At 50.2% G+C, this 17,265-nt stretch overlaps 1 protein-coding gene across 1 annotated transcript in view; it reads right to left on the bottom strand.

Annotated features, from left to right (window-relative positions):
* The window catches only part of OPHN1 (oligophrenin 1), a gene marked incomplete at both ends in the record, with an annotated part of 65,383 nt that overhangs the window by 37,218 nt on the left and 10,900 nt on the right, over positions 1 to 17,265 (bottom strand). The window contains 3 exons of the mRNA XM_082004030.1: positions 281 to 352; positions 2,757 to 2,818; positions 7,331 to 7,426. Of these exons, the coding sequence (XP_081860156.1) occupies positions 281 to 352; positions 2,757 to 2,818; positions 7,331 to 7,426 (230 nt within the window). The remainder of the gene's footprint in view (positions 1 to 280; positions 353 to 2,756; positions 2,819 to 7,330; positions 7,427 to 17,265) is intronic.

Below are 17,265 nucleotides of genomic sequence, written 5' to 3'. Positions count from 1 at the left end.
TGCTGGAATCTGGCCAGAAGAGAACCCAAAGAATTCAGGAAAAGGTTTTGGAGCCTCTCATGATTGGAAAATCAGACTAAAAGTCACAGCACCGACTCTCTCATGCCAGCAGCTGAAACCCAGCATTAGATGGGAAAGTTTCTGAAAGCATGAAGTCGAAATGTAGTACAACAATTGTCTACTTTTTAAAAACAAAAACAACACCGGAGAAAAAATTGAATTCAAGCATAGTAATAGAAAACACATCTGTTTAAATTTAAAACAAACAATCAAGCCTTACCTTGGTGAATCCTATTTGCTCCTTCCGAAAGTTTTCCAAAGGTTTGATCAGCAAATCACTAGCATTTTGTACCTACAGCACAAAGAAAGAAAGAGTTTAATTACAGGACACAGATTCATCTTCTCCTAAATAAACGCTGAACAGGGCTAGAAGCCAAGAACTCTTAGATTTTAATGTCTCTGACTTGCAAACTTATTCTCTGTCCGTAAGTGAAGTCACTTAACCCATCCGTATCCACGTTTCGCCATCTGTAATACACAGAGAACCCCAATCACGGCACACAAGGCTTTGGGGATGGCCTGTAAATGGCAGATGGGCTTCCCCAGCCTGCCACCAGCCCTGTGCCATAGGCTGTGCTCAGGCAGGACAATCCCATCAGTGACAGCACCTGCCACCCATCCTGTTTTAAGAGGACTGCTGTCCCTATCAGACACAGGAAGGCTGGGAGAACTGGACGTACAAAGTACGCCAGCTGCTGGGTGAGCCCTCGCTAGGAGCAGCCCCAGCAGGCAAGGCCATTTATCAATCTGAGAAGCACAAACCAGAACAAATATATTCTCAAAGCACACTGGAGACTGCTGCTTCAGCTCAGCTAGGTCCCTGCCTGCAGCGAGCTGCCCTGCCTGCTCTAATGGGGGGGAAGGCAGCAGAGAAGATGTGCTGCTGCAGCTCCTTCCCCTCTGCCACCGGCTCCTCTGATCCAGACAACCCGGTTGCACTGCCTCCAGCCTCTCAGGCACGCCGCTGCACTAGCCCTGCTTTCCACGACAGCATCCACCTGTGTCTTTAATGCAAAGCCATGATGGCTAAGATCCCAGAGGCAGGGACGTGTTGAGTCGCTAGCATCTCCCAGTGAACACAGCAGATGCTCATGCCGGTGAGCGCACTGCCAGAAAGGGGCTGCCACAGTCCTGAAACAAGTTGTTTTCCAATGCTAGAAAACCCGTAAGAGCTCTGCAAGGCCACGATGGGCAGGAGCTGCTTCTCAGAGAAGGCATGATGAAGGTCCCAAGCTAACACAAGCAGATGGCAGGGCTGAGGCTGGCTCCCTGCCGTGGCTTTCTCATGGGCTGGTGTTTCTCACCACAGACAGCACTGGGCTTGATGGCTCTAATAACATGGCTCTCAAATAAATGATAGGCTTTCCTTCTCTTGAGATCCAGCCAAAAGAGGAATGACAGCAGGTTATCTGTCACAGCAAGAGAATAACAGTAACAACTAGGGAAAAAGGAAAGCCTGCCTGTGCCTTTTCCAGTCCTGTCAGATATCTGGAAGATGCTTTCCTGGGACACGTTCTGCACTCCCTCTCCATGAATCCACAGGAAAACTCACCCCGGGCTCCACCTCAACGCTGGCACTGGGACACAACCTGCCGTCTCTTCCCGTCCCCACTGACAGGCTGTCTCCTGAGCCGCAGAGCAGGGAGAAGGGAAGGGAAGAGAAAGGGATATGACACTACACTGCCACAGCCCTTTCAGGTAATTTAAAGCTGATCAACATGGTGAGAGCATGAAACCTGACTGAGCTACTGTAAAGGACTGGTCCTAAAAGTGGAAGGCAAAAAAAAGATTTAGAAAAGTTAGACAGCATCCCTAAAAGCATCCATGATCCCTGCAATGATCCCTTCCACCCACTTACCCACTGTTAAAGGAGCCATTGTACATGGGATGCAATTAATAAAGAAATATCTTGCTGCTCTCCTCCAGCCTCTTACTGGTTTCCTCCCGTTCCTTGCCTGTCTTCAGACCCGCAGAGGGGACAGTGGCATCCTGCCAGCACAGGCACCCCTGCGGCGCTGGCCCAGCCAGCAGCCTGGCATGAGTTCTCACTGCTGCATGAGGCAGAGGAAAGCAGAGCCAAGCAGCACATTCCTGGCATGCTGTAAGAGCTCTCTACTAAGCCTAACCTTTGTGTTTTTCCTGGAATTAGGGGTGAAACAGGAAGCCAACACTTGCTCTGGAGAGGCAGAGGGCAAAATGCAGCAGGCGACCGAAGGCAGCGCATCGCCCTGTGGGAGCTGTGTGGGCAAGGGCAGGGGCACAGGGGAACCCACGTGCTTGCACTCAGCAAAAACGAAGCTAAAAATACATGTTGCTTCTTAAGCTTTAATACTTTGTTTTGCCACAAAATCAGCTTGTTACCAGCTCAGACACACCTGACTCTGCAGAACAAACACCTAGCGCTGCAGATGGCAGGCCCCTGGGGCTCCATGACTGCCTGGCATGCAGGAGAGGTTTCGGACACTGCATGGGACAACCTCTCCCCTTCCCCGCCCAGCACCTCCCCTCTGCTGCTCAAGGCCCACAGCGATGGCGCTCTGTGGACCAGATGTACTACAAAGCAGTGTTCCTGGTTATCCCAGCTTCCTCTGATGGGAAGTTTGACACCAAGATACATGGTGCCATCTGGCCGTGATTTAGCATTTAGACATTGCGACGAGGCAGTAATTACCAGAGCATAGTTCAGATCATCTTACCATCATGGACCTCTCCAGCTCTACTTCATGGAGCAGCTCCGCGAACTCCTTAAAGGACTCGGCTGTAAAGAAAAGAACAGGCTGGTCAGTGGAGATGGGATGTGCCACTGGAGCACAGGATATGTACCGGGGTACCCAAATCTGGCTGTACCCCCAGCTTCACCATCTAAAGGTGTGCCAAAAAACAGAGAAGAGGTGGCCCCTTTTGGCAGAAACTGAGTTAGGCAAGGCCATCGGTAAAGGCTGGCCACGAGGGGTATTTATTTATGAACTGGAGAGGAGGGCCTCCTGCCCAGAGCAATGAGGGAGATGACACCCTGGGAAGGGAAGACAATGTTAGTTAGCTCTCCTTAGGAATTGTGCTGCAAAGCTGGTAAAGCAGGCGGCAGGGAAGGGGCAAACGAGGGGAAGGGGCAGCTGCCAGCACCAGGGACTGCAGCGGAACAGGCTCTGCCACAGCAGCGGGCTGCAGGCAGGACGGGGCTGCCTGTCCTGCCTGGACAGCTGCCAGCAGCACTGGATCGGGCCTGGCACCTCTGCCTGAGCTGGGAAGAGCTGCAGGTGCGTTCCAGGACCAAGGCAAGTCTGTAAAATTAAAACAGCCCGGAATGACAAAGATTATGTTCAGCGACAAGAAGCACAAAGCCAATTTACCTATGCAGGCAGGAGATGTCAATGTCTGTGACCATTTCTACACCACTCCCCAAAATATTAAAAATTAAACAAAAAGATATAATTGATCAGCACTTTTCTTGGAATCCAACTACAACAAAAATAATATAAAACCTTTCGTTTAACAAACTGAAACAATAAGGTTTATTTAGCACAGGGGAAAAAAAAGAGAACAGGTAGAAGCAGTTGACTCTCCCCACACCAACAGGGTTACCACCAAGAGGGAACACTCAGCCCTTCTCTCTGCCCAACAAAGGAGAACACAGGAAGGGGCTGAATTTGTAGCAGGGGAAAACACCTCTCACCAGAATTGCACTCACAGCACTGAAACGAGGAGAAATGCGAAAGTCTCGGTTCTCCAGGAGGCTGTAAGACAAGGCTGGGCAAACATCTGCCTACGCATGTAGCGTGGCTGCGTGCTGAATGCCTGCGGGGAATAATCTGATTGTCCCAGTGTACCTGGGAACTACCTGGGAGTTTGCTGGGAAAGGTTCCCACAGTGCCACTCATCACCCTCCAGCCGTGGGAGCAGCACCCTGCTCAGAGCAGTGCTGGGGACAGGTCCTGTGGGCCTTGCGCTCACCCTTGCACTGCCGTGTGTAAAGTACAGGATGGCTCTGCAAAACCTACAGTAGCTCTTGTGCTTGCAGTTACCCTGCACTCACTGCAAAGCACACAGAAGCACTTGACCACTGCTGAGCAATTCAAAGACTGTCTGAGAGGGGACCAAAGAACCTCAGAAGCACCTGGCTGACACCAGAGTTCTTGAGCAGGACGGCACCCAGAGCTCCAGCATGCCTGGCCTGGCCGGGGTAACACATGAGGGAACAAATCAGGCCTATAGAAAGGCATGTACAGCAATATCTCATCCCACAGATAAGGGGAGAAGATGCATTTGTGCTCCATCTGCAAGCTGAGGGCCCTCTCCCCTCATCTGCAGGTAGTACCTTTGGAGAAGTACCTGTCCTTCTGCTAAAACCCAGCCATAACGCTGCTGCACAGCCAGCGAGTACGAGCTCCCAGTATTAAGAGGATTCACTCTGCAGTTGCTGAGACAGACACAAAAGAGAAAAACCACAGCCTCGTGACACAGTCCCTCAGCTGGCATCATCAAAACATAACCTTCTTGATGAGTCAGTAACTTCTGAGTTCTCTTCCAGAGCGAGGGCTTCAGAGCCCAGCACATGCAATCTCCTAATAGTTTATTACACTCAACCACAGGGCCAACATGCTGACTTTCACTGTGGTTACTCAGGACGATGTGAGACCTGAAGCGTGCACAGACACTGAGCCCAAGCCAGGAAAGGAATTTTCATGGGGAGAAGGAGAATCCAGCCCTGAACTTAAAGGGAAAATATCAGTGCCTAAAATTTTCACTAGATTTTTTTTTTTTTTTCTTACTCTACAGGAAAAGTCCAGGCACACATTTCCTGGCTGCAGTTGCAGAGCAACCCACTGAATTTGCCCTTGCACCACAAACATGTGGCTCAGGCTACACCCTGCTGCCAGATCAGCACTACTGGCCTGGGTCAACGCTTGCAGACCCTTGTGGAGCAGAGCAAAGCAGGGAGGCTGCCTTTAAGCGCTGCCTGCCAAGCCACACCTGGGGACTACCTGGGAGTGTCTCAGCTGACCTCATCAGAAGCATGCCCAGAACATCAGCTGCTTAAACCAGAGGATTTCAGGTTCCTGTGCCTGGGAGGGATGAACATGCCATCTGATTTCATTGCTCCATTCATCTCTGAAAGAGCTGCTGATTCAGGACCCGTGCAGGTGACCGGTGGAAGGACCGCCACCACCGTATAACACGGGTGCTTGTGCAACAATTAACATCCCCGGGGCAAAGCGCTGCTCATGACAGACAACATCAACCCAGCCTCTCTGTCCTGACTCACACTTGCAGCATTCAAAGCCACCACCCGACATGCAGGGGTGTCAGCCTGCTGTCTGCCTACATACAAAGAAAGAAGTGCGCCATTAGTTGTATTTACAGATCAAACACGTTCCCTGAGGTACGATAAGAAGTGCTTGTGACTGTTTTGCTGCATTCCCATATCCTGCACATCAAATGAGCTCCTACACTCCCACGCAGATCTCTGGCACCCTTGCAGGAGATGGAAGCTGCTATGGAGATGTCAACACCCTGCTGCTGTTTCAGGAATAAGGGAGCCTTGCAAAGCGGCTCAGCCCCAGCAGGCACTGCAGGCTTTGGTGTAGGAGGAGGAACACAGTCCAGGCTTTTTCATAGGGGAAATGGGGACCTCTTCTTGAAAAAGCAAAACAAATATTCCCCAACAAAAACAGAAGCAGGGAAATGGACTCATTTCACCACGGAGCATTTTACATTTGCTGTGATCTCTTCTTGCTTTCCTCCACTGACAATCCCTCCACTCAACCTCTGCCATTTCCAGCAGTCTTCCTCACCCGCCGAGCGCCCCAGCCCTGTGGCAGTGGCTCACCACAGCCCCACCGCAGCGGCTCACCGCTGGCGGGCTCTGCTCCCCTCCTGCGACCAGCGTGCAGCAGCAGGCGGAGAGGCAACGCAGGGGCCCAAACGTCAGAGTTTTTTCCCTTCCAGCCGAGAGGAGAGACGCTCCTTTCCTTGGGCAGCTGTTTGCTTCAGATCCCTCTGCTCCCAGGAGGTGCGTTTATTTATAACTTTTTCCACTCCCTTATTCGGATGTGTTTGGAGATTCAGCACCTCTATCGCCATTAGATTTGGAGGGTGACTCATTTCCAGTGGATTTCACCTACAGACCTTCCATAAAGGAAATCAGATTTTGAAGGGCAAGCTGCAATCTGCTTTAAATTGCTTTAAATAAAACAACCCAAAGAACAGGCTTTACTTCCTTCCCCTTTCAGCGATGGCTGAGAGACCTGACATCAGCAATGTCACACTTACAGCCGCTCTTCAACAACAGCCCAACAAAAGGGGGTTTTGTTTGGTTTTGTTTTTCCTATGCTCAGCCCCCAGGAGCAGCCTAGCTGATGCCCTGTGCCCCCTGCCATGGGCAGCCCTATCCCCACACCCTCAGCTCAGGCAGGCACCCCCAAGGGGTTTGTTCCATGGGCCAGGGTCAGACCTTTGGGGGCTGGAGGATCTCCTGCTGTCCCTCCTGCCAGCTGCCACCACCCTGCACCGGCCATTCAGCAGCACTAGCTAAGCCAAAAGCAGGATTAATTTGAAAAGAGCTGGGTTTAGGGCATTTAGGCCATGTTTTTTTAGCTCCCTGGGTGCAGCTGACAGCTGTGTAACCTGCACAGTTGCACTGGGTTGGCAGGGATGTAAAATGGCTTTAGGATCGCAAATCCTGAAACAGATGTGTGGGGAGCAGTACAACACTCGTGCCACAGGCCCCCCTGCCACGAAGGCAGAGACTGGCAACGATTTTCCATACATCACCACATCCAGCAATTGATTTTCCCCAGCAGTTCGTAGCCTGGTCCCCTTTTCAGGGCAGAGTGGGGGCTGCTTTGTTTTTTTAAGGTGTTTTCAGCAGAGTCTGGATCAGGAGATGTGGCCAGTGCTCAGTGCCACGTGTGCTCCCAGTCTACCTGTGGCACTGGGAAGCGGGACTTGCTGGGAGGTCAGCACCGCACCACCAGCCTCCCCAGTGCCTGGTAGCACGGAGCAGAGCTGGAGCCATGGAAAACCTCCACAAAGTATTGGCTGAATTGTGGATGTGAAACTCTACCAATGAAAGTTCAACTTTGTAAAATATGCTACAGAATCACATTCTTTTTTTCACTGCAAGTAACATGACACACATGCTGTGCAGTGATCGGCATCCGAGGAACCTGGCCCCTGATGCTGTTTAAAAACCTTCAGCACAGGCAAATTCCTAGAGAAGGAGAGACTCCCTCAGTAACTGAAAGCTTGCATCAAAAAGAAGAAAACTTACCAATATTAATCTCATCATCTGTTAGCGTGTCACCAATAAAGTCGAACTGAAAGGACTGCAAAGTCTGGGAGAATTTCTGTACTGCCGATGAGTAACCTGGAAAAGGACAGAACAATAAGGCTGTTTATTTTTGCAGTTGTTACAGAGAAGTAGCAAGTCTCAGAAATTTAGCCTGAATGGAACAAAACTATAGTGAGGTGGTTCAAAAAAGACATAATCATCATGAATTTAAAGCACTTTAGAAAATGTTGCAATGTTAATAACCATTAGAGACTGCAGACAGCATTTGTTTTGGGTTTGGTTGTTTTCTTTTTCTTTCTCAGTGTGGTTGAAAATGCTTCTGCAATACTAATGGATGCACCGAATTGTACCAACAGCCGATCAATAGCCTCATGTCCTGCTACATGCAGGAAGAGACACCGACACAGGTCCGCTGCAGGAAAACATGCAGCTTCAAATGCAGCGTTCACCACCACCGCAGGGATGTTTTCAGAGGGGCAGGTACCCTGGAGCCATGCATGCATGGGCATAGCTCCTTGGAGCACAGAGGCTGTCAGACAGGCTTCTCACTGTCCAAAGTAAGTTTTTCATTATATTGGAGAAAAATCCAGTGAGTCAAAAAATAAATGTGGGGAAAAGACATAGGACTTAAAATAGCTGCCCCTCTTTAGGGGGTCACAGACACAAACAAACAGGCCCTGAGAGAAGTACGAGAGTGCCACAGCTGAAGGCACTGAGCCGGAGGGCTCAAGCTGTGCTGGTCAGAGCGTCTGCAGATGGCCTTGGGACCCGCTCTTGGCCCGCTCGTGAAGAAACGTTCAGTCTTGAAGCAAAGACACTTCCTGATGGTGGTTGGTAGCTCAGCCCAAATTATTTTTGGACTTTGCAGAGAAGTTTCTAGCCAAAAAGATCCTTTGTGTCTTTGCATCCTGTGCGGCTGCTTCACAGCTTCATCAGTGGCTCCGTTGTTGTGAAGGCGTCTGCTGACATTGGCAGAGAAGCTGCAGCCGGGATGGGGCAGCGACAACGCAGCAGACTGATGTCAAAATCACCCACCTAGTGACAGCTGTGACAGCCCACAGGTAACACCTCACCGCAGGAAAAGCCAAGTCCTTCTCCCACTGGCAGAGCGCATGAGTGACATGTCATGGGTTTGACACTCTCACATCAACCACGTCTTCCTGCACAAAGTTACACACTTTTTTGGGGGGTTAGTCTGTCTCCAATGACAAATACCCGAGATACAAACAGAAGGAGGCAGAACTTTTCTCACCTGCAGGGAATAGGATGCAGACAATCAAACAAAAGCAAAGGAATAATTTTATACTTTATGTTGCTATTTTCCCCTCATTTTGGAGTCCAGCTATAGACACAGTCCCAGGCTGGATTCCTTTGTGGGGGTGCACTGGAGACAGCACTTCCCAAAATTCAGGAAGCTGGAAGTGTGGAAGATGTGATGGCACAGACATTAAGGTGCAACCAGCTCGCTCACCCCTGCTTTGCCAAACCAGGGGAAAGATTGCTGTAACAAAGCAACACTGTGTACATGGGTGGGTTTTTTGTAATTTGTCTGTTTGTTTAAAAAAATAAGACAAGCACAATCACTTCTGGCATCAGTTTTTAAAATCTGGGGGGAAATAACAGCCAAAAATGAGGTGTGAGCCAGTGAGGAATTGTGTCTGCACAGTATAGGCTACCCCCTGCTTTTCTAGCCTTAGGAAAATGGTGATTCAGGTGTATTTTTGTTTGTTCTTTTCCATTGCAGACTCAGTAACAAAAGAACTTATCACCACTGTGGCAAACATGGGGTTTTCTGAAACACTGCTATGAGGGGGAGAGAAAAATTGGACAGCACTGAATTGGACATTGGGAAAAGAAATCAAGTAGCCACATGGGATCCCAGCAGGTCCCCAGACTGCTCTGCTTCCCCTGTGCCTAGGCCAGCAGCACCCCAGGACCCCCAGCAACCGCGGCATGTGGGGACAGCAAGGTCTCGAAGAGCAGACGGACTCGAAGAGCAGACAGTCCCCACTTTCCCTCAAAAGCCTCGTTCAGCAGTTTCCTCTGACGAGTCAAACCTTTTGCTCCTGAATAGGCAGATTCACGCCTGAATGTCGCTATTTAAGCACAGCTGCCGGGGGGGCTGAGGGCGCGTAGATGGGTGAACTCCAGCACAGAACGTCGTCATTGATTTGATGGAAAACCTCAGCGAATAATTCACTCTCAGTCCCTGCAGCGTTTGCTTCAGGCCAGGGCTGGAGGCTCCCATTCAGTTGTCGCTCAGGGGAATCTTTGTTCATCCCACTGCAAACCCTTGTCTTCCCTGAACGCTCCTGATGGCCCCAGCCCAGCCCCTCCACGCTCCTCGGCTACTGTGGGTGAATTCCAACAACCCCTTTAAACTCCCATCCCGACCCAGCGCCAGGTTCCTGAGCAGTCCCTCCAAAAGCCAGCAGCACACAAGGCAGTGCATCGTGTTCCCTGCTCCTGCACCCCCGGCCAGCACCCATCCATCCCCCTCCACATGCACTGGCGACGAGGCAGCGGCCAGCTCTGGCCGCGTGCGTCCCTGTGAGCCAGGAGCCCGGCTGCACACACAAACCCTGCTCGCACGCCTGGCGGGGGTGGAGGGTTTGCACGCACTGCTTTTTCCATCGCACGTGTCAGCATGGCGTTTAGCCCCAGCACTGGGGAAACGGTCCTTGGCAAGCTGCTCGCCTTTTGGTTTTTACAGAAACAGGGGGTAGGGCAATAACAGAGAAGGGCTTGAAAAAGCCAAACACAATATACTCTAACCAGAAAAAAAAGAAACAGTATAGCTGATTTAAGTTACATTTTCCTTTCAAAATGTCCTCTGGCCTGACAGTTTATTTGCCAACTATCTAGCTGAAGGAAATCCAGGTCCACGTGCTATAAACCACATCCCGCATTAGCTTAACAGTGGGGAAAAAAATGAGCATTCCTTAATTAGTCCAGTGCTGTTTGATTTCATGTGGGACAAGGAATTCTTTTCATTTTGGGGAGCCATCCCCACCTTTAGCACAGTTGGGTGTAGGAAGCCCCGTCTGCGAGCGGTGCCTGCGTGCATTCACCCCGCCGTGCCACCCCGCTGCCTCGAGCTGCCGAAGGCAGACAGCCGTTCCCGCTGTCCTGTGCCGAGGTGGCAGCTGCCAAGGACAGCCCTGGGGTGGCCGGGGAAGTCGCCTGGCTCCGTGCACAGACCCCACCATAGAGAAACAACTGTGGAAGGTACAGGGTTAGGAAAGGAGTGGACAAGCCGGAGGGAGAGCCAGTGCTGCAAACGCCTGGCGTGGCTCCTGAGGAGCGTTTAATGGAAACCAGACTCCTACGGACCAACGTGACTCGCCCTCGTACACGTACAGAGCCTTGGCTGAACACTGGCTTCTGACAAACCCAGTAATACAGGCAGGACGGACAGCATCGGGTGCTGCTCTGGTGTTACAGGTGTTATTATGACGGCGGGGTGTTCACTGAGAAATTAACGTGGGGCAGATGCAGGCAGCTGGCCCCAATGCAGCAGTGCCTGCTAGCACCCCCCACCCAGGGGACAGAAGGTGCTCAGTCCGGGGCTGTGTCCCTGCGCGGTCCAGCAGCCAGGACAACACCAGGGCCCAATGCAGCATCGCCAGGCGCTGCTCGGAGACACTGGGCGGGAAGCCGCCCCTTCCCTCGGTGGCTTCCAACCGGTGGCGCAGTGACACCAGGGGATGGGGCAGGGCAGGGTGCCCAGGGAGAAAGGGAGGAGCCGCAGCCGCAGGAAAGGGGCTCGACAGCAGGAAGGGGCCACCACGCTCAGCAGCTGGAGCTGGGCAGGAAGAGATCAGCTGCGGGGCTACACCTCCATGCTGGGAGAGGTAAGCCCATATTGTCCCTGTTTTAATGGGCACTCGGAAACCTTTTCCCCCGATACAACACACCGCTGCCAAACACCGCCCGCTTTGCACATCCAAAGCCTGGCAGCAGGGAGAGGGTGCGGGCTGGAGAGAGGCGGCTGCAGGGTCTGCCCTGCTCACGCAGCAGCAGGAACGCGTGCCGAGAGCCGGACTGCTGCCCAAGGAAGAACGCCATGCTTTCAAGCCAGGGATGTCACTGCAAACTGCTTGCAAAGCCTCACCGCCGCCCAACAGCCCCAAAAGGCCCTGCCTGCTCTTGGTACAGCTCAGCCCGTTTCTGTGGAAACACACCACAATGAATTCTATCAGGAATCCTCTAGGACTCTTCTTCCTTACAGCATTCGGTAAGTGATGCCAACTTCCACAATCTGCAGTCACAATAATTTACTCTTCTAGTAAAAATAAAGCCCCATCTCTCTGCACAGAATAACCCCGGCCAAGCCACACCTGGCAGGAGGGAGGGAAGGAGTGCCAGCTACAGCCTCGCTATGGTCTTAAGAGGCACACAAAGAACTTTCTGGTTGTATATATGTATGTATAAACACACCTCCAGAGACTGCAGCTATTGAGGTATGTGCCCTACAGCCTGCTCAGCAAAGACCTAGCAAGGATTCTCATTACCTTTCACAGTAACCATAGGAAACCAAAGACTACAAACAAAAAAAAAAAATTGCTATTTTTGCAAAAGCCACGGGCTTCTGAAAAAGCAGATTACAACCAGGAGCCCTAAACCAGGTTGTGGTTCTGCTTTTTCCCTCCCAGTACTTAGAAATTAAAGTAGAAGGAAATCATCGCTGCCAGACAGACCACATGGGGGGATGCAGCCCCCCACACCACCTCACGCTGCCATGGGGACGAGCGGATGCGGCTGGAGATGGGGGCAGAGGTGCTGCTCAGGGGTCTGCAGTGCTCGAGATGACACCCGTGCACATCTTTAAGTAGCTTTGCGCTCCTCAGAGGACGGTCGTGCTGATTGCAGTGGTCCTCCTTTGCAAAGACACGAAAACGTGTCCCTGAGTATGTGGAAACAGAAGAGCCTGGGACAACCCACCGGTAACAGCTACAGGGACCGGAAGGATCTCTGTGCACCAGGAAAGGAAGGCTGTGCTTGGACTGTACATGTAACACCACAGGGATACATCACGACGTTGGGGGTAACAGAGACGCAGAGAGAAAGCAGCATGTTTTTTAGAAATAAACACTTTTAAAAACAACAAAAAACCTCCTACTGTATAGAGGACCAGTTGCAGAGCATACACTTCACATCTGCCAGGACCAGACTGCCCGTGCCCTCACACAGGTTATTCATATCTAAATATGCCCTCACTTACCCAATTATTTTCCATTCGTTAGCAGTTGGTAAAGCAGCACCATCTCTACTTCCCCCTAGGGAACAGCCAGGCAAGAATCACCACTCCTCCAGATCCTCCAGATCAGTGGCCAAATGGGCAGCGGGTTCAGCAGGTCTCTGGCTAGTCCTCAACCACACACTGCTCACTGCGGATCGCACCACAAATCACAGAGAAAAGAAAATAAAAAGACCCTCACCCCAACGCCGTAGTAGTCATCGGCCAGTGACATTTCTAGAGTAAAGCAGTCCTTAATTTGACTTGACTCCAACAGGGGCTAAAAACAAAGAGGCAAAAGCACGGGCAGCTGAACCAAGACAGCCTGCAGCGTCCCCGCTCTGTCCTGTCCCCGGGAAGGGGGTGAGACACCCCTGTCCGCACTGGAAGGCGAGAAGTGACTTTAACCGGTCTCCCTGCCTGCGCTGATGCATGGGCAGTTAGGGGAACAGCTGCCAGCAGAGACCACTGTGGGGAACAGGCCGCTCCTAAGCTTCTCCGTCCGCTCGACCGCAGCGCGGAGGTGTCCTGCACAGAGCAACTTACCAGCAGCTTCAACAATCCATCCTCATGACTACTTGTAACTGTCAAAACCTTACTTAGAAGTTGGAAGAATAAGGAAAATCCAAAACAGTTTTGAGCTACGGCAACGCAAATAAACAGATCAAATGTGAGGAGAAGCTCCATTTTTATATTTTGCTTTCCTCTTCTCCAGCTTGAGAACAGAAATATCAAAACCAGCCACACACTATTTTTTTCTTTCAAATAAGCAAGCAAAAGGCAATAAAAGTTCATTCTATACTTAAATAAGAGCATTTTAAGCCAAGGACAAATTTTAGGGTTAGGATCTGAATCTAGAAATTTATTTTTTTCAGTGAAATGTTTTAAGACCCTGATACACAGCAGCTGAGGATGCAACCAAGTTTCTCCCCAATGCTTGGTCAGTATGGAACATTTTCTACCTCCTCGTGGAGGGCTGAGCAACGGGACATGCAGAACATGAGAAATACCATTTTTCCTTCAGCATGCAAAAGAGAGGGCTGCGATCCCTAAAGGGAAAAAACAATGTGCCCATTGTTACAGACTCCCACTGAAGAATTTCCCAGGGAGTTGCATCATGAAGGAGTCGGAGTTCATCCACATTGCCACCCCGGAGATGAGCTTCTGGATGCAGTACCCAACCCACTGCTTCCAGGGGATTCTCTGTACTTGCAGCAAAGCTTTACAAGCTGACACACAAAGTGTTTGGCCAAGGGGCCAGATTCTGCTCCAAACTGTTGTATTTACACAGTGAGTACTAACTGTGTGAAGTCCCCAAACACTATCCCACCAAAATACCTCAACTCTGAATCAATGAAGCTACCCCCACTGAACCCAGATGTGCCATTAGGAACGCGAGTAATGAGTCCTGACTCACAGAACACTCCTAAACACTCTACAGCTGCTTGAACACAAAAACATGTTGATTTTTTCCAAATGAGGGAAAAAAAATAATCTTCCTGTCAGCCTTCTAGGTAGTCCCAAATCTACACAATCATCTTGTGAGGAAAATAGCACTCCTGTTGCTCCATAAATGAGAGATGTTTACGATTAGGTAATTAAAAAATGGCCCAGTACAGTGTAGACAGTGCTCTGCATTAATTAACCCATGGCAAGTTGTTCCCAAGTGCCCCTGAAGGCTTTCTGGATGCTGTGAGGATTCAGAAATACTGACACATTTTACAAAGGCCATTTTTCACACACTGACATAGGTTTTCCATTTGCCAGAAGTAAATGGCTAGCATGAGCTTCCAAAAATAACTTGCTATATTTAGCTGTACTTTACAAACCTCTTGCAAAGGAATTTACTGAATGTCTAATACTTCTGTTATATATTTTTCTTTTCTAATCAGTCCTTTATTGACTAAGTCTTTTACAAACTGCCACTTCACTTCTGCAGTGAATCCAGCACAGGCTTCAGAGAGAAGAATAGGGCTGTGGTTCAAGGACAAATACCTTTTTCAGTAACTCTCCCTACCTAGAGGCCTTTTGCTTTGCAAGCTGGTTATCTGCCCTCTGTACCATTAGCTAAACTTACACATCACCCTCCCACTTTTCCCCTGACTAGTTTCTGTTTCCTGTCCTAAACCTAATTTTTCATTCTCACAAATTGTCCTCCTTGCCCAGGCAACCTTGTGGTAAGCACACAAACTTGCTTGACAGGCTTATTTTCTTTATTTAATGTTTAATTAAAAAAAAGACCAACACAGCAGTTCCTCGCATATATCATATATCCCTTATGCTTGTCTTATCTCCCTTACTGACTGACACAAACCTGCTATACCATAGCACTCTCACTTCAGAAAAGCTGGCAAGCCTTACTACACTGGATCGAAGATCAAGGAAGTTAAATGCTCAGAGAGGCTTTTCTGGCTGCCACGAGCAGGAGGCGGCTGCAGGTCTCCTCATCAACAGCTCAGAAGTTAGGCAACGTATCAGCTCAAAAACTCAACCTGAACAAAAAGCAAACAAGCAAGGTCTTGGGGTATATTGGTATGTTTTGGAGAAAACTGGAAGCGAGTGATGTGGGAGGATAGTGCGCTCTTCCCCACCTCTGATTAAGTGCATGCTATTCGTCTAGCATAACTTTTCTTCCCAGACCTTGACAGTGATAGATGCTGTTGATCAGGAAGACAAGCATGCAGCAAAGCCACATTTTAAAGCAAAGACATGGAGCATACCATTCTCCCAGCGATACCTGGCAGTGGTTTCCCAGAGAGAGGCATCTGAGGCTGCACTTTTAATGTTTTTATAAAGGACAATGCACAAATTCTCTTTTTGTGATTTTTGCTTCTGAAATACCAGGACAGCCATGATCATAGGTTCCCACGAAGCACAGGACCCTTCAGCGCAGCCTCCTCTCTGGCCCAGCCAGGTAAGGACAGCACACACTCAGCTACCTGCGCACTCTCTCCACAAACAGCAGCACGACAAAACTACCACTGGCCTCAGCGCTTCACTTAATGCTCCTCATGATGAGAGAGAGGTAAAACTACACTTTGAATGCTTGAACTCCTCAAAGGACAATTTTTTACCTCTGGCATTTTTCTGGCCTTTCAAACCGTTCTCGCAGCCCTGCAAAGCTGGAGAAGTTCCTTCACTGAAACTGGAAAAAGACATGAGGCAGACAGCCCAGAACACGTGGCTAACTGAAATGGAAGTTTAAAAAAGATTAGCAGCCTCAGAAATCAGCAAAGTGTTGAAACGCACATTAAGAAACACTACAACTATAATTTATCTCAGTCATATATGTCATGACATCCATCCAGTATGTCAGAGGGGAAATGACCAAGTTTTCACCATTAATTTGAACCCCAGGTTTACAGACAAGTTGCCTTCAAGAAGAGCTCCCACTGCCCCAGAAGACCAAAGGGGCTGGCAAACACCCCTCTGCCGGCTGCAGTCAGCCCATCCCATATGTTATTTCACCCCAAACTCTCGCAACAGGAATTCCTTCTTTCGCTATTCAGCTCCCGGCAAAGCCTGACCATTTAGGAAATTACTATTTTTTGTATTCCAGTTGAATTAAGGTGCTGCAGAAGGAAACACATTTCACAAAGACCACCTGAGCACAGCACCCAAGGGTGCCAGGAAGCGATACCTGTGAGCACCATGCTCGGCACAGCTCTAGGACAGGACTGACGCAGACCACAGTTGAGCTCTGCGCCTCACTGACACAAATGACTGCCACACTGCATGTGTCCAATATAAGACTCAGTTTAATCACTCAGACGGGCTCTGATGGGAATAACTATTTTTTGAGGAAATGCTCAAAAGGTCACAGATGCAGAGAAGATTCACCAAGGAGGAAACGCTGCCGCAGACCTTTGGTCCACCATGGAGCGAAACCCAACCACAAGGACAGACTGCTGCTACACCTGCATGAATTTCAGACCAGCTCACGCTTAAATCCAACCATCATTACAACAGTGAATTGCTCGGCACTGCCCTGGAGCGTGCTAAACTGGAGCGAGCGATGGAGAGCCCGCTGAGAGCCGTAGCGTGGGTGGAACGCTGCCCAGCTCCGCAGGCCCCGGCACCACAGATGAAGGCAACGCTGGCATTCCTGTGCTGGGGTGGTCAGCAGCTCCCAAACCCATTACAGGAGGGCTCTAGGGGCAGCAGCACATGGCTGCTTTCCTTGCAAACTTCAAATTTTCCTTGCAAACTTCAATGCAGAGGCCGTGGGATGCCTGCTGCCTGCAGCGGAGCACGCCAAGGCTGCCACCAGGCACAGGGATCGCGGTGCCAGGTGAGCTGCTGCTGCGGCAGCTGGGCGTCACTGCGAGGGCCAGGGCTGTAATTCAAGCAGGCGGCCAGATGGAAGTAGGGTGAGGCTAGCAGGTGGCTCTGTCGGTGGCACCTATTTATGTACCTATTTATGTCACCACCCCATGGAGGCCAGTCCTCCAGGAGGCTTTTCTAACAGCCTTCCCCAACCCTGGCAACAGGACTTGGTGATGTTGAGGAAAGGACAGACTACTGAAAAAGAAAAAAAAAAAGAAGCTGAGCCATAGAAAACAAACGGATTTTGTCCTCCCTTGGGCAGAGCAAGCTGTTGAGAAGGGGCTGAGCAGCCCACCTCCTGGGGGCATCAGGAGAACCTCATGCAAAGCAGTTGGTCAGTAAGGACAGG

This window comes from Phaethon aethereus (assembly GCF_964289735.1).
Source record: "Phaethon aethereus genome assembly, chromosome: 10".
NCBI classification, from domain to species: Eukaryota; Metazoa; Chordata; class Aves; order Phaethontiformes; family Phaethontidae; genus Phaethon; species Phaethon aethereus.
Note: the sequence above shows the minus strand (reverse complement) of the source record. Positions and strands in the feature narration are given on the sequence as shown.